This window comes from Carettochelys insculpta, chromosome 6, assembly GCF_033958435.1.
Source record: "Carettochelys insculpta isolate YL-2023 chromosome 6, ASM3395843v1, whole genome shotgun sequence".
In the NCBI taxonomy this organism is placed as follows: domain Eukaryota; kingdom Metazoa; phylum Chordata; order Testudines; family Carettochelyidae; genus Carettochelys; species Carettochelys insculpta.
The window spans coordinates 100,260,231-100,286,981 of NC_134142.1; the positions used below are offsets into that span (position 1 = coordinate 100,260,231).

General features: G+C 43.1%; 1 protein-coding gene across 2 annotated transcripts in view; it reads right to left on the minus strand.

The window, feature by feature from the left end:
- The window catches only part of NELL1 (neural EGFL like 1), a 465,040-nt gene that overhangs the window by 379,327 nt on the left and 58,962 nt on the right, over positions 1-26,751 (minus strand). For both annotated transcript variants that reach the window (XM_074999016.1, XM_074999015.1), the window contains exon 4: positions 21,389-21,559. In XM_074999016.1, the coding sequence (XP_074855117.1) occupies positions 21,389-21,559 (171 nt within the window). The remainder of the gene's footprint in view (positions 1-21,388; positions 21,560-26,751) is intronic.

Genomic DNA, 26,751 nt, shown 5'->3' on the forward strand with positions numbered 1-26,751 from the left:
TTTTACAACATGGACACAGCTTGGGCCCAAGTCCCCCAGGCTCATGTCCAGCAGATATCTTAAAATCCCATGGACCTGTGCTCAGAGTAAACCATCTCTTACATTAGCTTTCGCCACCAACACGAAGAAGTCCTTTCCCAAGTGCAGGTGGTCACCGTAGTCAGATTCTAATAAATCTGATGTAAAGTGAGCAACATTTTCAACTTTGGTAAGAATCTCAGACATGTCCACATGTACCAAGAAACAGTGGGTCATTTAGCAGTGTTGGGAATTCAGTGGTTCAGTGACCTGTGAAGAAAGATCAAGTGGCTCAAGAGTGGCTTCCAGAAAGCCAGGGATGAGAACTGAACCTTTAGGAACTCTCTCTCATCCTGACTCTTTCACAAGGACTTTGACCAGGTACTCTGTGCCCTGCTAAGCCCTGGGTCTGCAGTGGTTCACAATAACCTGGCCAGCAGGATTGGAACCTTCGGACCCTTGAATCTAGGCTCCCATTTGTGCTATACAACAAGCGCCAGATTAGGCTGGCAAAGAAAATCTGCCATACACACCAATCCCAAAGGAGGCTTTGCATTAAATCAACTGCAGAACTTCCTGGGTCCAGTCACAGGAGTTGTGTGATAACCCTGCAGAGCAGCAGCAGACTCATGGAAGTTGAAACCAGTGCCTGATGTTTTTGACTCCTTGTCTGTTAGCAACACAGAAATGGGAGTTTATGACCCAGTGCAATGTTTATTATACACTGTGGATAGCAGTGTATATCCCATAATGGAGTAATGCACACCAGCAACTTGGCATTATCCCAGCACTGCCACAGACTGGAATTCAAAATAGAGACTGGGAAGCACAAATACTTGAACAAGCACTGACCATTAATTTATAAGTAGATACGCTAACTTTCTTACAAAAGATGTGCTGGACTGTTAAAAATAAGAACCATCTATTGCCTTCCCATTTAGTACACCACACTGGAGAAACTGCCCATGCCACAGCACTATGAACCAACTATAAACAAACTGTACAGGGCCAGGGGAAACAGTGCGTGGGTGACAAAAATCAATGTCTGTAGTATGATGGGGGGCTGTATGCAGTGCAGTGTTTCATGGTATCTGTCTATGCAGTTCTTTAAGAGTTCACATTATTGTGTGTTTTTACATGTAGGACACAGCTAGATGAAGTCAGAACAAGCTGTACCCTAAACTGTAGGGAGCCAGAAATCCATGGAGACACTACCATGCCTCCTATTGATTCCCCTATGAATTTTGTCCCAACACAGGATGCTGATAGCTGCAAACTTCTTCCATAGTAGGCACACAAGAGAAGCAGTCACATTTTAGGGAAGGGCATATTTTCCAGTTCTTCCTCTATAAGACACCAGCCCACTTCACTTGTAGATGTGTTGCTCAGTCCCCATATACTTGAAAATCTCTATGACATGCATACATGACTTACCACTGGCAGCTTAGAATAGAATATCTCTTTGCTCTTCAGGAACCTCCGGGATTTTTTTGAATGAAGAAAGAACTCAAACACCATGGTAGTAAAACCATGACAACCTCTCCTCCCCTGCCTATAATGGTGTACAATTTTTTAAACGTATTTCACGTGTACATTTCAACTTACAATTCTGAGTACTCTTTTCAGGGTAACTCTGTTGAGTACATGAAGCTTCTGGGAATTGAAGGATTCCCCTAAAACTATACTGAAGCTGAATTTTTACAAAGTGGGACAGTTTTTTTCCTTTTTGACCGTAAAATTCAACAGACAACTTTTTCTGCAGATGCGTTGACCATTTTTTGAAGAACTGAGACAACAACATACTGTTTGATGTCTACTTTCAGGTCCTTCCACCTTAAGAGGTCAACCAGACTACAGCAGCAGCATGAGAATTTGAATGGTCACGTACTGGTCAAAGATGATGTATTTTCATGATGAACTTACAGTACATCTCCTAGATGGGGACACTAAGCCGGTACAATATGAAAGGGGAAAGTATTCTTGGTAAGTGGAAAGGCACAGGCTTGTAGCACAGCAAAATCAGAGAACTTTGCAGTGTGTGAGGAGACACATGCAGCACAATTTCTAGAAGAAGAATATTGGTTGAGGGAAGACGACAGAGCTCAGCAAAAAGACTTCTTTGAGAGGCTGTTTGTGCTAACGACAGCAAGAATTCAAATTCTTGCTCCATCTGCACCATATCCTGAATCCCCTCCATGGTACTATGTCCTGCAGACCAGGAACACATTAGAAAACACATGACTGGATACCCACGCTAGGCAGAGTGAGCACTAGTTGGACAGGGTAAATGTTCTCCCAGCAGCCCTCCACCCCTGTGCAGCAGCATCGAGAGTACACTAAACATGCTAGGAAGAGAGAGAATTTGGGACAGAGTCCAGGGGACAAACAAATGCTGGCAACATGTTTGCACTGCTATCCAATGTTTTGCACCATTCAGCATTTGTGTTGTGCACTATATTACTGGTTTAAACACTGGTTTATTACTGGTGTTTTGGTGTTATAAAAGCAGCTGGCTTGCCTGACAATGTTTTAATATTGTTTTTTGGAACACTCACAAATAAAGGCTTTTGTTTTATTGAAAGAGTCTATGTAATGTGATGCAGTGGTGATGATAATGTGTATTTTAAAGAATAAAAATAAAAATGAGAAGATGCAATTAAAAAGCTGCATCTCAACACAATTTTTCACACAGCTATTCAGATCAATCCATAATAGAACTCTACAATTCAAGTCACACAAATTGCCAACCTCCACCACACTGCGTAGTCATCTCAGCCACAATTAACAATTCATGAGATTCACACACACCCTATTCTTAGCACACAGCAAGAATACTTCGTTAACTATAAAAACTGCTATGCATCGAGAAATATGCTAGTCTCCCTTTGCCATTGCAAGCGGACTAAGCATCCCTGATTTCCACTTCCCATGTGCATCCTCCTAAAACTGTGACAGGTGCACTTTCTGGCCGATTGTACCAGTTCAACCAGCCATTACTGTCACAGGTCCCCCCACAGGGCTCCCTCGAGGTCCAATAAGTCCTGTACAGGGGCTCAGGTCTGCTGCACACTTGTGCAGCCAGGGAAGTGGCTCCTGTCCCCCAGTAGTTCCATGCTGAGATGGAAGCAGCATGCCTCTCCCCTGGCCGAAGGAGCTCCCCAAAAGAGACATGCTCTTCCAGCCCCAGCATATTTAGAAAGGGGCTCTAAGAGCTACAGCTCTTAAAGCCCCTTTGATCTGGAGCAGAACTTCCTGGCTGGCAGAGGGGGATAAGACAGCTCTGCATGCTGCCATTCCTCTCCCCCAGCACCACCACAGGGTGGAGTGGTGTGATTGTGAGCACAAAGGAGCTCTGTTATTTCTCCATCCTGAGGTGCCTGCAGATGAGCACAGAACAGCATGGGGCCACCTGTTCCCACACACCCAGGTATGTGCCCCACACTCCAACCCTTAGTCCAAGTCCTGAGCCCCATCACACAACCCAACTCTTTCCCAGACTCCACACCCCAAATCAGAGTCCCAGCCCAAAGCCTGTTCCACCACCCTAGCTCCCTCCTAGATCCCACACCCCAATACTGAGGCCTCTCCTACACCCTAACTCCCACATGGACCATGAACCTCAATGCCATCCTCTTGCCCTGAGCCCACTCCCACACACCAAACCCCTCAGCCCCAGCCTGAAGCTCTCTCCTGGTCCCACAAATGTCTCATCTCCAGCCCTACCTCCAGCCAGAGCCCTCATCCCTCCCACTCTCTATACCATTTGACCCCACCACATATCATCCAGGTGCAGAATGAATTTTGTTATGTGCACCAATATGGAGGTCATGTGTAGGTACAAGTGGTGAGGGGCAATGTCAGCCATGTGACCCCACCCCGCCCAGGAAAAAGTCGGGTCAACCCCCCTTCAGGCCTTGCATCTCCTCACCCCTGCTCCACTCCCTCTCCCTGAAGTCAGAGAGAGCAGGGAAGCTACCAGGGCTGGGGTGTGGAGGCTGCTGTTAGCAGTCACCAGCAGGAAAAGAAGTGAAGTGGCCCCAACTCACTCTGTTTCCTGAGGCACATCCTGCTGCTTCCTGCCAGTAGGCGTGGGGCAGTCCTGCCCACTCCCGCCAGCCACACAACAGGAGAAAAAGAACAAGATGGTACCACATTGCTCTGTTTTCCATGACACTGCTAGTGAACCTGGAGGGGAAGGAGACTGCTGCTGTACATACCAGGGCTCCCTCTAGTCCCTCAGATGCCCAGAGAGTTTAGCCTTTGCTCCTCTGCCCACAGCATGGGGAGCTATGTACCCCCTCATGCCCTCCTACACGTTGCTTCTGGTGCTGTGTCACACATCTGCATATTGCAGCACATAATAAAATTCTTTCTACACATAAACATTGAAAAAATAGAGGGAGCACTGCTCCACTGATAGACAAATGGCTCACCTTTGAATTCACAAAGATTGTGTCGAGCACAGCATGGCACAATAATGCAGACACCAACGACAATGGAACCCAAATGGTTCAGTCAACAGCATGAACGGGACTTCAAATCCTGATTCTATGCTGACTGAAAGTATAATTAAAATTTCCTTTCAACGGGTCCTGTCAGATCAGAATACAGTTCATAAGCCAAAGCAAAAATGGTAGAACAATGAGGACAATTACTCAATTTATGACAATGTTATCTGGTAGCAATAGTATCCTGGCTTGTCAATAAAAGTAGACACATCACTGGCTGAAAACATTTGCACCACGAACTTTTGCGGTTCAGTCCAAGAAGGGTAAGTTCTTCAAATGGTGACTTCTCCCCATTGACAGCACCAGTTACTGGGAATGTACAAACCAAAACATTTCTCGACAGGATGTGACAACCTCACATCATTTGCCATGAGACGAACAATGAAGTATGAACACAGAGGTAGAGCAGCTAATGCGGGGAAGGAGCTAGGAAACGAGAGAGAGGCTGGATTGACTGAGGTCAGCAGAATGCAGCGTAAACACTAAAGCATGTGTGTGAGAGACCAAGGTCCAGAACTTTTAAACCTAAGGTGATGATTCAGTATAGACACTCACACTTACCCTTACAAATACTTAGCCTGTGCGATCCCACTCACTCAGGCCTTAAGTTTCAGGATAGACATATCAAAAAATAACTCACTTAAGGTCATCTACAAAATCTCTTGAAGATCAAGGAATCTTAGCCAGACCTGCTAGATGCTAGGCTAAATCCCTAAAAACTGGTCTTTCCTTCCTTTCCAACAAACATGGAAGTTTTCTCCTGCATCAGAGATTTTGCACAGGCAACATAAGGCAGCAAGTCCTGGGGGGCAGGAATAAACACAGACACACACGCACAAAAGTATTTTGTGCGATTCCAAATTACCTGGTTGCACCAGAAACAATGCTTTGTTCACATTAATTGTACACAATACAAGTAAACATGGATTGACCAAGATTAAACAAATCCAACATGGTGAGGGAGAGGTGTAGGTTGGATAGTAGGAAAAACTATTTCACCAGAAGGGTGGTAAAGCCCTGGAATGCATTACCTAGAGAGGTTGTGGAATCTCCATCCCTAGAGGTTTTTAAGTCCCAGCTTGATAAAGTCCTGGCTGTGATGATTTAGCTAGGGTTGACCCTGCTTTAGGCAGAGGTCTGAAACAGATGACTTCCTAAGGTCCCTTCCAGCCCTAGGATTCCCCGAAATCATTAAACTTCTTTTGAAGCTAAATAACATTAGCAGCATTATTAAACATTCCTGCATTGCTCTTAAAACTGTTCATCAGTACTAGATATTAACTAGGTTTACCTGGTTTGTAATGTTTCTTTACTGTTAACTTTAACAGGAACAAACCAGCTTCAGCTTGTGCTTTACTACATCTAGAGTTGTGAGATGAATGACCCTTATGTCCCAATCCCTAATTTCATCAAAGAGGCACTCAGATCATACTGTTCTCCTAGGCTGGGGAAAAATGGGCCCACCAGATAAGCCTACCAGGCACAGTCTGCGCAGGGTCTTCATCATATTTGAGGCTAGAGTGAATTATCAAAAAACGATTTCAACATCTCTCAGCCTAATCCTAAAGCTGGCCACTCACTAAAGGCTGCTTTCCCTTTAAACACACTTTTAGCTTACTTTGTTTGCATTCATTAGATTCCTTAAATGTGCTGGTGATTACTTAGCTCACCTCCCTCAACGTCATGTTTAACAGCAGAGCCAACTTTTTCAAAAAAGTATCTACTTTGTTTAGGTGTCTCAGTGTTTGTTTCAACCTGACACACCACAGTCCCAGTTATCTTCAGCTGGAGCTTCAACTATTCAACATTTCTGAAATTCATGCCCTCGGCTCCTACTATAGGCTCTCCACTACCACCCCCCACCCTCCCCAGGAAAAAAAAAAAACAAACTGACAATTTGGCCTGTTTATTTTGTGTATCTCACTAGAGTGAAAAAAGTGCTGAAAACAACAGGTCACAGTTGAGACGCTGTAGCTGTAAGACACCACTATTGGCATTTGTCTTTGTTTTCAGTTCCTTTGAAAGGATTAAGAAGTGCTTTTGGAAAGAAATCCCAGGTTGTCTCTACAGGCTTCTCTTTCAGCTGGTTGTCTATATTCTTCCCAATGAAAACATGTCAATGCGTATGTGATTGTTTTTTTAATAGTGTTTACAGATGGGAGATGCTGTTGGACATGTCTTCAGTTTTGTAACAAGTTTAACGGAATTATTCATCTAGTTTTCAGCTGCCTTTGACAAAACAAATCTTGAGAGAAATTTTGATTTTTCATGCCCTCTCCTCTGCCGTACTACAGGAGTTCACAATCACTGAACAAGAGGAAAGCAATTTAGATAAAATTCAGGTTTTGTAGGAAGGCTATTTCTATTAAATTTGGAACATACAATAGCCAACTATTTAATCAAAAAGTTATTGTTCAGAGAGGAAGGATAAAAAGCAAAGAGTCATGAGCATTTATAGCATTTGTGCTAAGTGAAAAACTAGAAAATGCTTTCCCAGTTTTAAAGCTCTTTTCAAGCTCAAATTTAATCATTTAAACTGTAATGGTACACTTCTGATAAACCAGGTCATCATTCTTCTTATTGCAATCATGATAAACTTCCCTACTTATCAGTTTAATTATCCTTTGCCTTACCAATCTCCCACACTACAAAATTTAAAAATAAAAAGTGTATCCAACACTGTTTCTTTAAACAAAACACTTTCAAAAAAGAAGGTGGTAACATTAAATTCACCATAAAAAGCACAAGAATGCGACACAACAAAACAGGAGTACTAAGAAGATAACAATAGACCAAAAAAACCATGGGCAGAGAGTAAACCCCAAAGAGAGACAAACATGCACTGTTTAACTAGTCTTTGTTAAATGTTCGCTTGCAAAACAGTCTCATTTAAACCTAAAAGTAAGCAACTAGGCTGGCATTTAGAACACTTGTGAATGGGTTTACCTCCTGTGGAAACACCTCCTTGTGGCTAGATCTGGCACAATGGCCGTCTTCTTGTATATGGTGCCCCTATTGACAGTCACTCCTTGGCTGTGCTGCACTCCTTCCCCGTAACTTGGGCCTCTGGCCAGATCATGCTTCTGGGTAACCGAGCCCAGCAAAACCTGTAACTTAAGGGTCTGTCTTTGGGCATCATATGTTTCTAACTTCAGAAGGTTTCACCCCAAGTTCCTGGGTGGCTAGGCTCTCCCTCAACTCATGGGCTCCGAGACCCATACCTACCCAGACAAGATCTATTCCCTCAGAGTCCTTGCTGCTTCTGTGGACCTCTTCCATTCCCGAGAGGCAGGCTGCGCTTTCTCTCCCTGCAGCCCCCTTTCTGCTTTAGAAGCAAAGAGCAAACAAAGCACCTTACCGCTTCCTAGCTTCATGATCACCACTCACCCCCTGCTCTGCTAGGCTTCCGTATCAGTTACAGCTAGGGCCAGGTAAGGTAACTGGCTTTTCAGGCACATCTACCCCTTTACAGCCTGCTTGGGGTACACATCCCAATACAAACTAACACAGCTATGGATCACTCTTTTATCCTTGTTTTTTGTCTGTTAAACTAAATGTGACTACCCACATAACAGCCACAGGGAAACTTGGCTTTACTGTACTTGCTAGTTTAGGTGGCAACAAATAGGTTGACCAGATGTCTCATTTTTAAAGGGACAGTCTTGCATTTAAGCTCTTCTGCAGGTGTCTTGACTTTCTTTAAAATCGGCAAATTGTCCCATTTTTTTGGCTCCTCTCCCCACATCTGTACTGACATGTCCTGCTGTTGCCTGGATTTCTGCTCACCAGCAGTGAGTGGGAGCAGTATCTGGGGCCACAGACAGGGATAGATGAGTAAGGCTGGTGGTGGGACAAAGTCATCCCATTCCCCTTAGACTGAAAGCCACTGTAGAGGGAAAATTGGGACCCTGCGTGTTCTCCCACATACTGCCTCATGAAGATACGAAGCCAGGCTCCAGGAGAGGTGGGTCCGCCCTAATGTGAAGGGAGAGCGCACCAGATAGGGAGGGTCTGGTCAGTTGGTCTTCCCCTCTATCTGACAGAGGTATGTATCTCACCCCTCCCTGCATGAGCCCTAAAGCCTTAAGGATACAAAGGTAAATAAAAATCTCCAACTAGGTAGTGCTTCTTTTAACAAGGGCTTAATCGACTTGATGTTAATTTGAAAGTTTGTGCTGCATCATTCTGATTAATTACCACTGAACAACTTGAACATGTCATTTTACCAGCTGTCTTGTATGTAACATAGGGAAATATGGTCACCCTAAGCATAATTAACATCAGACTTTGAAGCAAAGGGAACATTAGTGCAGCAAGAACCAAAAGGAGATTGTGTTAATCAGTGCTAGGAAAGCCAATGGGCTACTGACGCATAGAAGATGTGAGGACCAGCTAACATATACAGTGATTGCAGCACCAGGGGCAAACATCCCACAGCACCTATCTGTTTGATAGGGCAGTTCATCAGTAGGTCTCCAAGGGCAATGCAAAGGAGGTCAAAATCATTATCCCCATCCTACAGAAGGGGAATTGAGGCACAGAGATTAAGTGACTTCCCCAGGGTGACTTGGACAGGTCAATTTCAGAATGAACGAACGAAATCCTAGTCTTCTGAGTCCACTAAGCCACAGTGCTGCCTCATCGTCATACAAACAACAGAGCATTCACAACAGTCCCAAAGCAATGACTCGAATCAAACAGGAAAGCACCCAAGTTAAAATTTGCCTATACACCCTGATTTTCAGAAGAGCTAGGCATCACAGCTCCAATTGAAGTCTGTATGGATTCAGATGCCTCATTTTAAGCATCGACATTCGAAAACATTAGCCACACAGTTTAAGCATCTCTCCCCCAATTCTGCACCTCAGTCTTTACCAGCAACACGTCTGCTACTGTAGACTTTGACCTCTCATGAGCAGACACTGCTGAGTCTGAATGTAGGAAGATGAAGCAATGTTTTTGATGATGCATTCAAATATCCACTAAGGAACAAAAGACAACCACTAACCCCTGTTTTATTCATGACCTAAAACCAGTCTGGAACTCATAACTCCAAAGGCGGAGGGGAGACATCTTGTATAGTAAAGCTCTGAGCCATAACCCAGTAGAAGTCACGGGAAGTAACTCCACTTAGTATTAATGGGCTTTGGATCAGGTGCTAAACAATACCACCTAAATGCCTCTGCTACATATTTCTATCAGGAGAACATATTTCTTTGCCAGTTATTACCATACCAATGTCCCCACAGTAATCGCTTCCCAGAAGCTCTCTCACCATCTACAAGTTGAATCTCTAAAATACATCTCAGGTGACATACATCATAAATTTAAGACTGCCCTACTAGCAAAGAAATCCTGGAAGTGAAGGAGGAAATTAACATGCTAGATACTCCAAAGGGGGAGGAGGGAAGAAAATCCAAAAATATAAAACAAAAGAAAAATCTTTAAGGCAGTAGTAGTTTGGGATGGGTGATAAATTAAAAAAGACCTAATCCCATCCTGTGATCCAATAGCAACGATTCAGGCTTGCTTATTCCATGTGACTGGAACACGGCGCTGCTGATGCACCAAAAGACTCCACTAGTTAGAACGAAAACATGAAAATATTGTGCTATGGACATTTTACCACCATGATACTGAAGATCTAAGGATATTATTTCTTTTTTGTAAAAGAAGAGAAAAAGGGACCTTGGCAAATTCGAAACACCTTCCACCAGATGCTGCTTTACAGATGGTGCATATGTCAATCTTTCCATGATGTGGCTTTGGCAAAGGGAGATAGATGTTTGCCTCACTAAAGCTGCATTCTGCAGGCATATCAAAGTGCCACGTGTTGGCTCCTAAGAAACAGTAGTCAGAAAACACTGGCCCCTATTCTCCTCCCCCTTGCTCCTGTGTAAATCAGAAAGCCAGTTGAGTTAGGTATGTAGGGCGACCATATATTCCTGTTTCAAATACAGGGCAGGGAAATATGGGGTGTCATAATCATAAGGGTTAGCCAGCAGCCTGGGAGTAAAAGGGTTAACCTCCTTAGCCAGGTGCGGTTGGCCTATAAAAATGTAGGCCAAAAGTAAATTTTGGCGCCTCCCTCTTCTGTTCTCTGTCTTTTTCTTCTTCTTCTTTCCAGCCATAAGAGGAAAAAACACAATATCTCCCTCCAAAAACAGGCCCTCCAATTTTCTGTAAGTAGGGTAAAGTTTAAATAAGTCCATTAGGCTTTATTGTTTTATGGTTTGGAAAGTGGGGTCTAATGTCTGTGCACTTTTTAGAAGTGTTCTTTTACTCTCCTTAAAATTAAGTTCTAGGCCCATGGTGAAGACTCCCCACGTGTTTTACTTTGTAACTCTTCCGTCTAGTCATAAGGCTTGCAACACAAATACTGTTGTAATAATAAAAGTTCTTCTTTTTATTAACCTGGTATTGGTTAATGTTTGTGTCCTGATTTTTACTTTTGGGGCTAAGATTTCCCAAGTAGTCTCTCCCTGGTTTCCTTATTATTACTTGGGTGGTGGCAGCAAATTTTATCCCCAAAATCTAAGGTTTATAGGATTTTTGGGGGGAAGTTTATACCAAAACCTGGTAGATAAGGTTTTGGAGGTACTTTTGCTGGCCCCCACTTCTGCATTTATCTTGCTAAAGTGGGGAAGGAGCCATAACATGGGGGAAGGGATGGCTACTCCAAGACCCTGTAAGTTGGGGAGGAGGCAGCAGCTGCTGGCCCTCCCTGGGAGCCCTGGGAAAGCAGCAGCTACCAGCAATCCCCCAGAGCCCCGGGGAAGCCATAACTGCCAGCACTCCCCTGGAGCCCTGGGGAAGCCACAGCCTCAGCCCTCCCCGGAGCCCTGGGAAAGAGGCAGCTGCCCACGCTCCCCCTACTTCCCCGAGGCTCAGGGAAGTGGGAGCAGGAGACAGCTTAAGTATGGCACAATTAGTCTCTTTTAAACAGTAAGTCAGGAAGCCTTTTTGGCATCCCAAATATGGGACCCTCCCGCCCAATACGGTATGGGTGGTTACCCTATTCATATGAGTAAAAACAGTTGTGGGGAGGAGGAGAAGGAGGAGAACTGGTGAAACAGAAAATAATCAGCCTCCAAAATTGAGTTATGCTGCTATGGAAAATGAAAAAGAGTAGAAAATCACGGGCCAATCACCATGAGTTTCCCTGCTAAATATATCCACATTTTGCTTTCCAAAATATTCTGCCAAGTAGTTAATCATCCTGCCGAATATTGCGTCACAGGAACATCTCAACAAGAGGATAATATCACTAAATAATTTACCCATAATCATTAAGGCCGTGTCTACACTAGCAAAAACTTCGAAATGGCCACACAAATGGCCATTTCGAAGTTTACTAATGAAGCGCTGAAATACATATTCAGCGCCTCATTAGCATGTGGGTGGCCATGGCACTTCGAAATTGACGTGGCTCACCACCACGTGGCTCGTCCTGGCGGGGCTCCTTTTCGAGAGGACCCCAGCTACTTCGAAGTCACCTTATTCCTATGAGCAGATGGAAATAAGAGGACTTCGAAGTAGCTGGGGTCCTTTCGAAAAGAAGCCCCATCAGGATGAGCTGGGCAGTGGAGAGCCACATCAAAAGTGCCGCAGCCGCCCACATGCTAATGAGGCACTGAATATGTATTTCATCACTCCATTAGTAAATTTCAAAATGGCCATGCAAATGGCCATTTCGAAGTTTTTGGCTAGTGTAAACATAGCCTAAATCATTTTATCAATATTCCAGACTCAATTTGTCTCAAAGGGAAGGCATGTGAAAGAGGAGCCGCCACAGGATTGGCTTTGGGCAGTTATATATTTTCTCCCATATTCCTATGAAACATTCTTCTGATGAACTTTTTTTTTTTAAAGGCACTGTAAAATAATATGGCAGCCTCTCCCATTAAGCACTTCTTTTCTTGAAGTCCACCGGCATTACTCACATTTTTCACTAGTTTTACGCAGTGAGATAACATAAGACTCATCTCAGTTCTCCCATACTTTCATTTGCCTTTCTCCCACCTCCCCACAACGATACACTCCTTGTACACTTTCCATAATGACTATTTGGCCACGATTACAAGTGTATGAAATAGACGTTACATTGGCTCTAAAAGTTACAGTATTCATGTTAGTCTGTATCAAACATTATGGTTTAGGCTTTGGGTAACCTTCACAGCATTTCACAGACTCATAGAAAGGTAAGATTGCAAAAGACCTTGACTGATCGTCTATTCTAGTTCCTTGCACTGAGGCAGGACTATGTATTTTTTCTAAACTCTACCTGACAGGCATTTGTCTCAACTGTTATTAAAAAACTTCCTGTGACTGTAATTCCACAGCCTTCCTAGATAACATAGGTTACCTACCCGCAGAGTTATGAAGGTTTTTTTCCTAATGCCTGAACTTAATCTCCCTTGCTGCAATTTGAGCCTTTTTTTTTTGTTCTGTTCTCAGTGATTAAGAACAATTTATTCATGCAATAACCCTGGCATTGAGATTACCTGGGACTCTGGGTCATCAGGATGCATGGATATCAAAAGAGAGAAATGATATACTGGCTGGGAGCAGAACGCTTTCAAGTAAGGTCCCTCAGTTCAGGAGTTTATCTATTTCTGGATCTGAACTTCAGGAGGTGAAAACCTGTCTATGGGAGTGTTGCCACAAATTCACTGTGTAACTGCCCACAGGCAGACTCAAAACTGGGACCTCTGGAGCTTAGTGAAGGTGCCTCTATAGCAGTGGTTCCCAAACTTTTTGGCATCATGCCCCCCCTTTGATTTTTGAGAAACCCTCATGCCCCCCCCAACCTTTTCTGAATTGCCTAGGGAGGTTGTAGAATCTCCATCTATGGAGATATTTAAGAACAGGTTAGATAAATGTCTATCAGGGATGATCTGGACAGTACTTGGTCCTGCCATGAGGACAGGGGGCTGGACTCAATCTCTCAAGTTACCTTCCAGTCCTACAATTCTATGATTCTTCACCATCATCCAATCTCCCTTTTAACAAAACATTCAACTTGCAATTTAAAACAAACACAAACAATACAAAAATGTTATTTAAAATTAAAAATAAGCACCAATTTTTTTCTGGCCCCTTGCAGGTGTTTGGTGCAGCCCCAACTGGCCAACTGCCTGAGCCCCATGCCAGAGGCCAGAGCTGCCCATGCCAGCTGCCTTCCCACCTGAGACCTGTGCTGACAGAGCCACCTGCCTGAGCCCTGCATCGCAGGAGCTAGCCAGCCACCCACTGGCTGCCCAAGCCCTGCACTGCTGGAACCAGCCACCCGCCCACCAGCTGCCCACCCCAGCCCCACATTGCCAGGGCCAGAAGCCCACCTGAGCCCCATAAGTCTTGCAAGCCACCCACCTGAGCCCCTCCCCTCCCACAAACCCAGGCACCACCAGCTCCCAGCTGTTACCCCACCCCCCTCACCCAAGCCAGGCACCCCCAGATCGCAGTCTGACCCCATCCTCCTCCTGCACCAACCCACACTCACTCAGCTTCACAGGAGGCAGCTAGCTCCATGTGGGTCTTCACCGGCTGCCTGCTTTTTATAGCAGTTGCGCCAGGTCAGCCAAGTAAAATGGCAGGGGCTGAGAGCTAAAAGCAAAGGCCGTCTCTTTCTTTGGGTGGGGGGCTGGGTTGCCTTGTGCCCCCCCCCCGGAGTTTCTTTACATACGCCCCCGAGGGGGCATGCCCCCTAGTTTGGGCATCCATACTCTACAGTTTGAGCCAAAAGACAACTGGCTCTCAGCTAGGCCTGTAGAGATTTGTTCTCTCACTGCATAAGTGATCTAGGTGCCACAATATTGGATAGTGAACCACACCTAGGTGTGTAGGTTACAACTGGAGCCAGGATTTCACCCCAGTGAGATTGCAAGTCATCTATTCGTGCATCCTTATATGCAAATAGATGGCTTGACAAAGTGGCATTTTTATTTACATTGTGTTATTTGTTTTTAAATTTTTTTATTGCTTATTTGCTGAAAGCACACTGTAAAAATTCCAAAAGCTACATTTTGTCTCTGACTCCTCCCTACGTGACTGGGCTTAGATATGAAAAGCACTCCTAAAAACAGAAAACGTCTCTCTTTTGCTTTCATTCTCAGAATCAAACCACTTATCTTTCATCTCCAACTAATACAAAGTAACATTACATTAAGTATTTTAGAGCATGGTCCATGAAGTCTAGGCTCTTGCCTACAGTAGTCACCAAAATTTGATGGATCAGAAAAAATACAAATAGCTTAATGCAACTACACAATTGAGCAATGTGTCCCTAGAGGGAAAAAAACAAAACGAAACAAAACAAACTCTTTCCTGATCCCTGCAGCAATGAGTTTATTCCATGGAGCATACTAGATCATCTTTATTTCCCCAACTGGCATATTCACAAACTAAGGCCGAGCTCAAATTACAGAATTTGAATCTCGATGTTCCCAGACTCCATAATGATCAGCTAGACCAGTTCTACCAGCTGTAATTCCACTGAATGCCTGAGTTTAACAGCCTATTCAGCCAAAGACTATTTATCTGATCTCTGTGTGCCTCAATTCCTTACTTGCAAAATAGGGATAACAGCACTTCCATCTCTCACGAGAGTGTCATGAGGCTAAACGTATCAAATGTTTGTTAGTTGCTTAGATACTACAATGATAGGGCCAGTTAAATACCTAAATATCTGTTGACCAACATTTCTAAGCCCGTATTTCTGGCTTCCCAGCTTGGAGCACCTTAAAGTAGACTAATTTCTGGACAGCAGTACGTTCACCTTCTCAACATAAGGCCTATTTTAAAAGCATCTCAGATCAGGCATCCAAAAAGGGAGGCATTCAAAATCACTAGTCACTCTTAAAACTCTGGGTTAGTTAGATAGACTCCATTAATCTTACTCCTGATTTACAGCACACACTCCCAGTCTTCAGGTTATCAGAAAGATTGCCAAACTGTGAGTCCTCTAGATTTAGGCTTTTAACAGACACATAAGGAAGCATTCCTAATTGTTAGAAGTCTATTGTTTCAGCTCTGGCCCAATCCTTTTATAAATATTATGGATCAGAAAATTTCGTTACCCCATTTACAAACACAGCTCCAGTATTGGACAACATGACCACTTACAGTGCTGAATTCCATGGGCTTGCTGAACGTGCTAGAATACATTTTTGGACCAAAATTCACTTTCCTGAATGATGCACAGTACTTGTTTTTACAATCTGAAAAGGAAAAACCCTAAGCATTTGTGATTCTCATGTTGCCCTGATCTCCTTTCTGTCACTACAATGCCATTAGTCCCACACACAAACAAAAAGTGCAACCAAGCAACAAAAGATTCCCTTTGAAAAATTCCCTGAAACACAACTTCACCATATCTTTGCTCTAAGAAAACTCATCTATTGTGCAAGTTTATCGCTGTGCAGTAACATCTCAACATATATTGGGATAGCATAAAAAGTGAATCTAATGTTTGAGAATAGCATAATAGATCTTTTTCCACACTTTGGAAAATGACTGAATAACTCATGTGAGCCTTGTCAGTCTTGATTTAAGCTTATTTCCTCTCTCATTATGCATCTTCTCTCCAGCGCATTGGTAGTATACAAATAAGATGAATACAAGATGTCATAGTAAAGCATAACAAAATATTATTCCTGCCCTACTGAAGTCATGAACCTGTCTACCAACATTTTCAACTTTATAAAAGACATTGTCAGTCTAAAAATACATTGCTAAGTTCTCCATTGAACAGAAGCTAGGATCGGCAGCTACTAAGTTTTGAAGCTCTGTAGGCCTTTGCAACTTAGCAGTTACACTGCCAAATCATTATTTGACATTAAAAAAAAAAAAAAAAAGCTCAAGGCTGTTCCTCCTCCACTTGAAATAGATGGCAAAATTCCAACCAGCTTCAATGGCAATAAGATCATGTTCTAAAAACAGCCTCCTCAGAATTCTGCTGCGCTCCAACACACAGAGGTCAAAGGTATCTCTGCTCTAGCCCAGGCCCCTTGTAAGCATAGTGGAACTCTGTGTGAGGCATGGGACCATTCAAAAAGCTATACTAAACCCCTGAGGGCTATCATCACTATGTTCACCTGTGTCTCTGCAGTTATCCAGGTGATCACAGCTCTTGTTGGCCATGGATCACCAACCACAGCCAATGGGAGCAGCAGGAAGCAATGCAGACTGGGACACCACTTCCAGCCATTCCCATTGGCTGCAAATGGCAATCCGTGACCAACAAGAGCTACAACTGCCCAATACCTGTGGAGGCACAGGTAGATAGAGAGGTGGAAGCCCACCAGGAAACAAATCATGGTGGACCACATCCAACCCATAGGCCAGTATTTGCCCACCTCTGCTCTCAGATAATGTTCATGGTGCTCCCCTTGGTGGCCTTATGCAGCTACCTCCCTTGGAAGAGAGAAAAACAGAGCCACAGATTTATTTATTTTATGGTTTCCTTTTGCTGCTGATCACCAGATGCTAATGCCTTCCCCATCCCACTCAGCAAACTGGGAAGTACTATTATATCCCTATTTTATGGATTGGCAAGCTAAGGCCTTGTCCACACTCTCAGGCACCATAGATCTACTTCATCTATGCAAACAGCATAGCTGAAGTTGACATACCTACTGTGGTACCTCACCTGTGATAAGGTCAGCAGGGGTTGCTTTCCCATAGACACCGACTACAATTCTCATTTTTGTGGAGCACCGGCATTGATGGGAGTGAGCTCAGAGATTGATTTATCACATCTACAGCAGACACAATAAATTGATGGCCAGTGGACTGATAGCTGCTCCACCACATAGTGGAGTCAAGGCCTAAGAAACAAACTCAACAGACTTGCCCAGAATTATACAGGAATTCTCTGGATGAACCACAGCCAAAACTAAGATGTACAGTCTCTGAGTTTCCTGTCTTAACCCTAAGACAAGCCTTTTGCTGAATAATTACCTAGCATTGCTAATGTACAGAGTGTTAAAAATAATCTTTCTCTAGGCAATGGAGTCACACTGAACACATTCCGAGTCCCTCATTGTAGCTGGACTATGATAACTATAATTTTGTAGATCTGACAGCACCTGACGTTATCTAGAGATACTGTTTACTCTAAAAGGTTTAGCTCTTTCATGACACACTCAAGTGGATTTCAGCACTCAGAGTAGAAAAAATAATTTCCATAAATATTCTAGGCCAGAAACTTGGCATGCCTATAGTACACTGTACACAACACGGTACCTGATTAACCTCCTCTCTGATAGTTCCTGCGACTTCGCTGAGCAGAATTTTGATTCACAAGAAGAACAAAGGACAATGCAACAGAACTGGTTCCAGCTCCACAAAGCTCCCCCAGTCCCATTCCTTTTACACTGATCTCTCACATTAATATTTACTAGATTTTTATTTAAAGTTGTAGGAACAAAGGAATGTTAGTTTAGTATCGTACCAGCATAGTGCCAAACCTTTTGTTGTTGTTGTTGTAAAAAAGAGAGAACATTTTAATTCCTGTACTTGGATGTTGTTGGGTCTTTTTCTTCTTTGTTTTCAAATTTAAAAGTTCTCATTAGTCATGCAATTTTTATTCCTAGATGCTGTACTCCAGCAGGAGAAATATAAAAAGAGCAGACAATTTTTTTTCAGCTGGACCCCACTTTAAGTCTGTTCTGTTTATATTTCTGTCCCTAACAAAAATAAAGAAAACAAGCAAGAATATCCATCAGAACCACATGTTGCCCATCTCTAAGGTGTCTTATTTACTAGAGTTGCATGTTGAAGACATGTCAGCAAGTAGCTCTGTTTCCCATTAATCCGTAATATTTGTCCTATATCACTGGCTACATATAACCATTTATTCCCCCTCACTGCTACTCAAGGGCTGAAAGCAAAGTCCACTGAAGGTAATGGAAGAATTCCAGTTGATTTTATAAGACATTAAACCCAGATCCAAATCTCTCTACATGTATTAGCAACTCAGAACTCCAATATTAGACTCTGTAATGGTTCTTAGTCAGTCTTCCAAGAGCATTGAAAAAAGCAATCAAAACACGGGAAGAGCAGATGTTAAATGAAACTCATTTGGGGAAATTTACAGCCTTTGATATACTCAATTCACCCACCTCCTACATTCATCTCATTAGCGCAGAGTCAAATTATATTATGTTAAAGACGACTCTCAGGTAGCAAAGGTTTTCACTAATTGTCAAGCATCTTCCTCTCATATATCCAAGTACAAAAAAAGACTTTTTACCCCAAATTTGAAAGATTAAGGTCAATGATTAATAAAGCACCAGGTGTTGATTTGAATATATGAGTCAGCAGGAGATTGATGAAAGGGCTATGGAAGGTATAACAATGGACTGGCAGATTTGTTCAAGATTTAAAAGCTCTGTTACCTCTTTACTGTTTCTGTAACTTTTATAGGCAGGAATCAACCTTGGTTATCAAGCCAAACCTTGTCATCAATTAGAGAGCATGTTTTCTGCTCCTGGCTGCACAGACACTCACAACACACACATCCTTTCACATACATTTGTAATGCTCTAACACGTGCAAGTGATATTTTCTAACATTGGGAAGTGACAGTTTTGCACATTTCAATTACACCACCTGCCTGCTCATAAACATTCAATGCTTTCTAGTCTATGCAATGATATTAGTACATCAAAAGGGCATACACAGTTCTGTGCATGCATAAAACTGTACACAAGTAAGTAAAGGTGGCAGTGAGGCGTCAATGAAAAAAACCAGCCCTTACACTACTCAGTGGTTCTCTTGACTAGTAGTTCTTTAATTAGATACACACCCCCAGTATTTATTTAGCTTGAACTGAAAGACTGAAGCAGAGAGTGAGAGCAACAGAAATACCCTAAAGGAGACAGAAAGCATTCATCGATTGACTAAAATAGCCTTGTCTTCTCCGGTGACTTAATTCATTTGATTGAGTCCATAAGGACATTTCTTATTAGGCATTCAGGAATTCTCTCAAAGCCTATGACACTAAGCCATCCTAAAATGTTGAAGTTTACCTATAAAAAACTACCTTATCTAATATCCGATTCCATGCATACTTCCAGATGCAGTTTTTCTCCCAGTGAAGATTAGGAGGGCTCAGATTTTTGGCAGTTCTCAGCAGTATCCTTTGCTGGCATTCTGTATTTTTCCACACAACTGATCACTTTCACGTTCTTTGGAAATTTACTGAAATCTCAGCAGGACACACGGATGCAATTAAAAATAAAGGCAAGACGCCCTCTTTGAGTTCAAAGGTGTAAGGAAGTTAAGATATAAAGCAATTTGATCAGGCCAACACTTGGAGAAAACTCATTAGCTGAATTGAGATGCTATAGCTGAGCCAAGGACTTAAACCCAACTGATTCCCTCCTGTCCCCCACACACACCCATTTAAACCGCTACTACATTCTATGCTCAAGCCATGCTTTAAAGATAGTTCCATTGCCTTGGAAGTTATTGCTAAGTATAGAACCAAATAAAGATATTTAATTATAGCCTCATGCCAAGAGAAAAACTGAGCTGCACCACCCAAGGGGATGCTCCACAAAGAACAATCCCTCCCTTCGCACAAGGAGTGGATGTTGAACTAACTACTTCACATTATGGTATGGTCTGCTCTCCTCTCTGTGCTGGTCCAGATCTGCATGTTACTACCGAGGGAGTGGGGCCATGGTCATGCTCCCCTGTCCTCGGTGGCATAGAACCTGACCTTCTAGAAAGTTCCTTGCATCCTCTTACCCTCGGTCTGTGCACCAGCACAAGGGACTGGAAAAATAGGCCATGAGTATCCTCTTGGTGCTCACTTGTTTTTCATTATTTCATAGAGTAAATAAGCCACTATAAGGGTTAAAGAGACTCTTTTTCCAAGACCCATCATGGAGATAAGCCACCACCATTTTCTGTTGCCTTATCAGTGATACCTATTTCCTTGATTACTTACAAAGTACGTTAAATAAATCAAAGAAGTTGAAATGAGTCTCTGAACCCCCTCATCCCACCCTGCCCCCCGCATAAAGTGTTAATGTTGGAATGAAGTTGAAATTGTCCTAATTGCCCAATAGTTCCCAGGACTCCAAAATGAACAGTGTACAATAGATAAGGTGACTAGATGTTGTATTTTTAAAGACCCAATCCCATATTGAAGCCTTCCTGCACATGTCCCTACTTTTATTTTTAAAATGGGCCATTGTCCTGTATTTCCTGCTTCTCCCCTCCCCAGCCGCCAACCCACCAACAGTGAATGGGGAGAGGGGATCCAGTGGCTGATGACGGGGATTGATCTGGAAGGCTGGTGGTTTCAAAGGGAAATAGTGAACTGACAGCCAGAAAATGAATGTTACCAATACAGAACTTTTCAGAATCCCAGCCCCTTTTAGAAGTTTCCCTTTAGAAAATAGGTCTTTAAAAAGCCTAGAGAATTTTCTTTAGTTTTGAAGGACACCTGATTAAGCAAAATTAAATTAGAAGCTCAAACACCGCTTTCAAATTTCCAGCCATGCTGAGTGAAGCACTCCAGACAGAACAGACTGCACAACCATGTATCACACTTAAATGTAATCACAGCTGAAAGCAACATCAGCCAAGATCTACAGTACACGGAGGTATATTTAAGACTCCCCAGTCAGCTATTGACCTTTCATACGTGTGTTCATAATCACCGCATACCATTTCATTTTTATGCTTTGTTTTATTTCTCACTCTGTTGTGTTTGGTCACTTCAGAATGTACAACAATGCTTTTTATTTTTCACCCACTGCAGTTTTGTTCTTCTGTGAACAAAGCAGGGGCAAAAGAGGTAGCTTGTATTACTCGAAAAAAAAAAAAGTTACGAAACAGTTTCTTACCTGTTGCAGTCGACATGAAGCAGAAGGTGAGATGCACTAAGTGACAATGCAATCTTGTGCCACTGTCCATCTGCCATCCGGTATGGGAACACCTCTGTTCTTGCCTTTCCATTATATCTGTAATGATATCTAATCTCATCCCTCAGGCCGCTGCTCTCCAGTTCAAAGTAGCTGCATTTGAAAGATGAAGAATCAGTTCCATTTCTCAGACTGTGCTATCAATGCCATCACCACCATTTCCCTCTCTGTTCTAAGGCTTAAAATCAGTTCATGCACATTAAAATTAGTCCCCATATGTTAGGTAGTGAATCAAAAACAGATTACACAGTATGGGTATTAGATCTTCTAGTTTATTATGTTTAATAAAGGGAGAAAGTAAAACTAAATATTTTACATTCAGAATACAAACATTTTATTTAATGTTTTTCATATGACGATTGTACGTATTAAAACACTGAACCATGGAGATCCAAGTTCCATTTTTTATCCACAGTACAGTTTCCGGACTCAGCTGTAACAAAAGTATCCTTCTACTGCTCTACCAATTTGCTTCATCTCTGGGCTGGATTTGAATGGCAACCTATAAGTGATGGGCTCTGTGCACCATTACTAATGCCAAAGAAGGGGTACAGGAAGACAACACCAGGCAATTAGCAGAGTAGTATCTACTTGTCACAAATCTTATTTTAAAAGGCTTATTTTCAAAATTTTTCCTCAACACTTCGTGCTTAATCCATTTATTGACTTTTATTTCGAGGGCTGCAATGTTTCAGTTTTACAAGTAAATTAAAGTTACCAGATAGAGGTCTGGCAATGTCAAGCAGAACCCAGGGACATTTGTCATAGCAGAACAGTTACGGGATAGCACACTTGCTGGAGGAACTACAGAGCCAGCTCATTTTCAATAAAGAGTTCAGTCCCTGGAAAAGGCACCATGATAGTAGTCTTCTTTTTATCACCAGAACACACACAGCACCAGAGCTACTTCCCCAAGCTGGTCTACCACAGACAGCCTCTAAGGACAGTAGCAGAGACTGTGCTCTGCGCAGGTATGTGAGAGTCCCAGAGTCTGCACCCCCTCCCACACATAAACTCCCTTGGAGCCTGACCCCTACCCCTCCTCCTGCACTCCAACCTCCTGCCTTAGCCTACAGCCTGCACACAAACTCCCTGAGCCCCCACCCCACAGCCCCACCCACTGCCAGAGACTGGTAAAAATGAGTGAGAATGAGGGAGTGGGTGGAATAAACAGGGGTGGGCTGCCTCAGAAGGGGAAGGACAGGAGTGTGGTCTCAGGGAAAGGATGGAGCAAGGTTCTTTGGGTTTGTGGGATTAGACCATTGCCAACCCTACCAGGCAGGCACATGGAAGCCCTTGTCATATCAGGACACTGCCAAGCATCACCCAGCACAGCCAGCAGAAACACCCAAACATCAGGTGGACTGTGTCTGCACAAGCACATGCATGGGGGCCCACCGTGTGTTCTGCTCTGGGGCTCGGAATTGCTGTCTGCAGACTTGACGCTGTGCCTGTGTAATCCTAGGTCTGTCCTAAAATTGCTAGGGAAGGATGCAGCAGGATCTAACAAGAACAGCATGGAACTAATAAGGTCTGCATAATTCTTGTGGCCTTGAAGGAAGCATGAACACACAGCCCTCCAATGCTGTAGGTGTGGTCTGGAATTTTGGGAGGAAACAGGACATAAGATAAACAGTACAGAAGGAATGTGAAAGGAGACAAAGAGGATGAAGGAGGAAAGAAAATTATTACTGGGCAAAGACAAGAATGAAACCAGAAAAGGAGGAAGAGACAGTAAATGTTTGCTGGTGGTACATCCAAGTTTGAGTCATACTGAAGCTGGGATTACTGATGTGGGAGCAGAGAGGGAATACTTTGCTTCACTGTCTAGCAAGCGTCTCTAAGAGAGGGAAGAAAATCCATCTTGATGGGCCTGACCTCCACAGCCAGAAGGGGATTTGCACGATACTGCATTCGGCAGACCATGCAGGATGTAAGGCAGGGACTCGTACCAAATGAAGAGTAAAGACTGAAACAAGCCAAAAAAAAAAAAAAGAGAGAAATAAGAACAAATGGTGTGGAGGCGAGGCAAAACACCTCCCTAGCTCTTAGCAGGTAGAAATCGGAAGAACTGGTGAAATAAAATAGGGATGCGTTGTTTAAAGGCACTGAAACACATGGGATTAAAGAAACTTTTCTGAGGGATAAAAAAGAAAGATGTCTGATTAGCTAAAGCTCCAGAGATTATTAAAAGGGAAAAATTTAAAACAGCTCATGTATTCTTTGCCATTCGTGCCACATGTCTATTTTGAGCATTCTGCACCATACTGGCAGTTCACTTTGGTTTGTAGTCAGTTTCATTCTGCAGCAGCACAATGGTTTGCATCATTTCGGACACAAATGCTTCCGGAGACTGACTACATCAAAACAGAAAACTCTTTGTACTTGTCAACTGACAAGTACATGTAGTTCACTGTTGCTTCTTTTAAATTTTGTTCCCTCTTTAAAGAAAACTAACACTTTTTGGCCTAAAGTATCTGACAATAGAAATGTGTAAAATCCAAAAGAGGCTGTTAACACTCAGAGAAGAGATGGAAGAGGGTAAAAAGAGAAACATGACTTCTTTCATTTGAAGCAGGTCAGTTCAAAGTTCCTTCCATGTGCCAGTCCAATTAATTGGAAAACTAAGAAGAAACATCCATCTAAAATGCTGGCTTCTGGTCATCTGAGAGATTGGAGACAGCTCATCCCCTTAATGGACAACAATGAAATTAAACAAATTGATAGACAGAGGAACCCTGCATGTATAATAGGATGGAAGAGACACACTTAACCACTGTTTTCTGATAGATTGTACTACCTCACAGGACACATTTCCTGAAGTTATCGATTTTCTTTCAAATATACAGAGGTAATTAACAATGCAGGTTACCTAGCTGTTCTAGGCAATGTTTCTCTAACTGGCCCAGCACCCTGCAGCAGGGATGCTTCCATCTGAGTCTCAGATTATTGTAGGATTTCTGGAGACTTTAACCAAATACACTAAACACAAATCAAAAAAAGCCTTTCTCCGCACTTCACAAAATCATTTCAAGGCTTTCTTTGTCAGGTGTTCCTTTGATGTAAATTCAGTCATGAACAAATTTGCAGAGGACACCAAAATCAATGGATCTGCAAACATATAGGAGAGGCAGAGTCACATTCCCATGAGAGCTGGCAAGACTGGAATAGTGGGAGCAACAGGCAGTTAAATGAGATTACTAACAAACAAAATCCAGCCACCCAGGGAAAGAAAATAAGCAGTACAGATAGAACACAAGGAGCTGTAACTAAACAGCCTCATTCAATTCATGAAAATGAGAATGAAGATAAACTATCTAGGTTCAAGATCACCACAACCAAACCAAGGTAAGCCCAAAACAGGGAAAGCTGTTCCTGGCAGTTTGCTTTTCTTGTTCTTCATTGTGTTTTCTTCACCAACACTATACTACCCTCTCATTTACGTTGCTTGTACAACCAGAGCCTGAACTCCATTCTGCTACCTCCTTGTCTCACCCTATGCCCCTAGATGCAGCCAGAGGCTGGTTTGACTCCTTATACCTCAGAACTGCTCTAATGTAAGTGCCACTTGAAACAGTCTGCTCAGGGACTTTTCTGCTAGTGTACCTCTTGGGACAGTACTAGTTTGGCAAGTCTGGGGGAAGTCAGGGAGTGCTCCCTTTGTGAAGTGCCAGCCAAAGGCTCCTGGTTGGAGCAGAATTCATCAAAGCAGGGACTGCTGTAGTAGGGGAGGGGTAAAACTGGGACCCAACCAGGGATACCCACCACCCTAAAACAATCGTGTAGGGGAAACCTCCCCTAGGAACAAGAACCCAGGCAGTGCCCTTTCTGCTTCCAGCCCATAACCTTGGGGGAAAACTGCCAAATGCAGCCAGCCTGACAGTTCAGCCAATAGGAGCAGGAGGGAACATTCCGATCAAGACTACACAACATTCTGATTCTCTCTGCCCTGTGCTGATTGGCTGTTTGCACCAAACCTCCACCTCCATCACCACTCCCTTCACTTCAACTTCACTATACCACGTCCTTCTTCACCCTCTGCCCCACTCACTGCTTCATTTTGCAGTCCATTTAGCTGATCTCATGTTAACTATGCCCCCCAAATAAACAAAAATGATCTAACATGCCATTTGCCACCACTCACTGTTTACTTGCTTTCCGTGTTCTCTCTCGTCCCCGACCCTGTGTCTAACTTGTCTTTTCAGACAATATTGTCTCATTTCCTTATATTCCCCAGCTGATGTCTGTGCATCCTTCTGTTTTCTCATCTTAGGCTATGTCTACACTATGAGATAAATTCAATTTTATTAAATTTAATTTTATAAATTCAAATTTGAGTATCCTCACCTCTCCACAAAGTTGAGTTAGTGCTGCCACACTAAATTGCCAAACATCAACTGTTGCAGCAGTGCATTGTGGGAACCTATCCCACAGTTCCCTCAGCCCTCTAGCATTCTAGGTTATTCTAGGGTTTTTTTTGGTGGTGCAGTATGGGAAAAAATGCCCCACAAGTGGTTGTGTGTATGTGATGTCATCTTCCCACGGTGCATTGCCCGCATTCCCCTCCCATGGAGGGGACATTTTTGTGGTTAGGTGGGGGCTGGCGCCAATGCTGAAAATAAATCTCAGGCTCTCCTGCTATATCCTGTGCAGGAAAGAAGCCACCACCCTGTGTTGGGGCTCTTTTTTTTGTTTTTTTGTTTTTTTGTGGCTAGATGCCATTGCCGCACTGATAAAGAAATAAATTCAAAATGGGCCAGCTGCCCACTTCAATTTCTCGGGGTTCCTGGTGTCAAATTCAAATTCATGGGCTTCCTGTTGCCTACTTCCTGTACACCTGGAGATCAGCAGAGATGGAAGCAGCTAGAATGGACAACCATGGGGCACTGTGGAATACATACAGGTCACCTCTGGACGCCAATAAAGTTGATGTAAATAAATGCACTTTCCACAACAGCATTAATCTGACCTTTTAAATTCAAACTTGCGCTATGCTGACTCACATGCTTGGTGTAATAATATCAACCTTAGTTCTCCCCCTAAAATCGACCTAATGGCATTCACAATGAAGACAGTGACATTGTAAAATTGAGCTAACTGCCTTAAAATCCACTTTATCATGCAGTTTAGACATAGCCCGAGACTGACTGTGAGCTCTTTGGGGCAGGGACAGCTTTTAATTCAGTGTTTGTAAGGCATCTAGCAGCACAGGGTCCTGGTCTGTAGCTGGTAGTCTTAGGTGCTAACACACAAACAAAATAATCACTGCCACAAAAGGGGGGAAA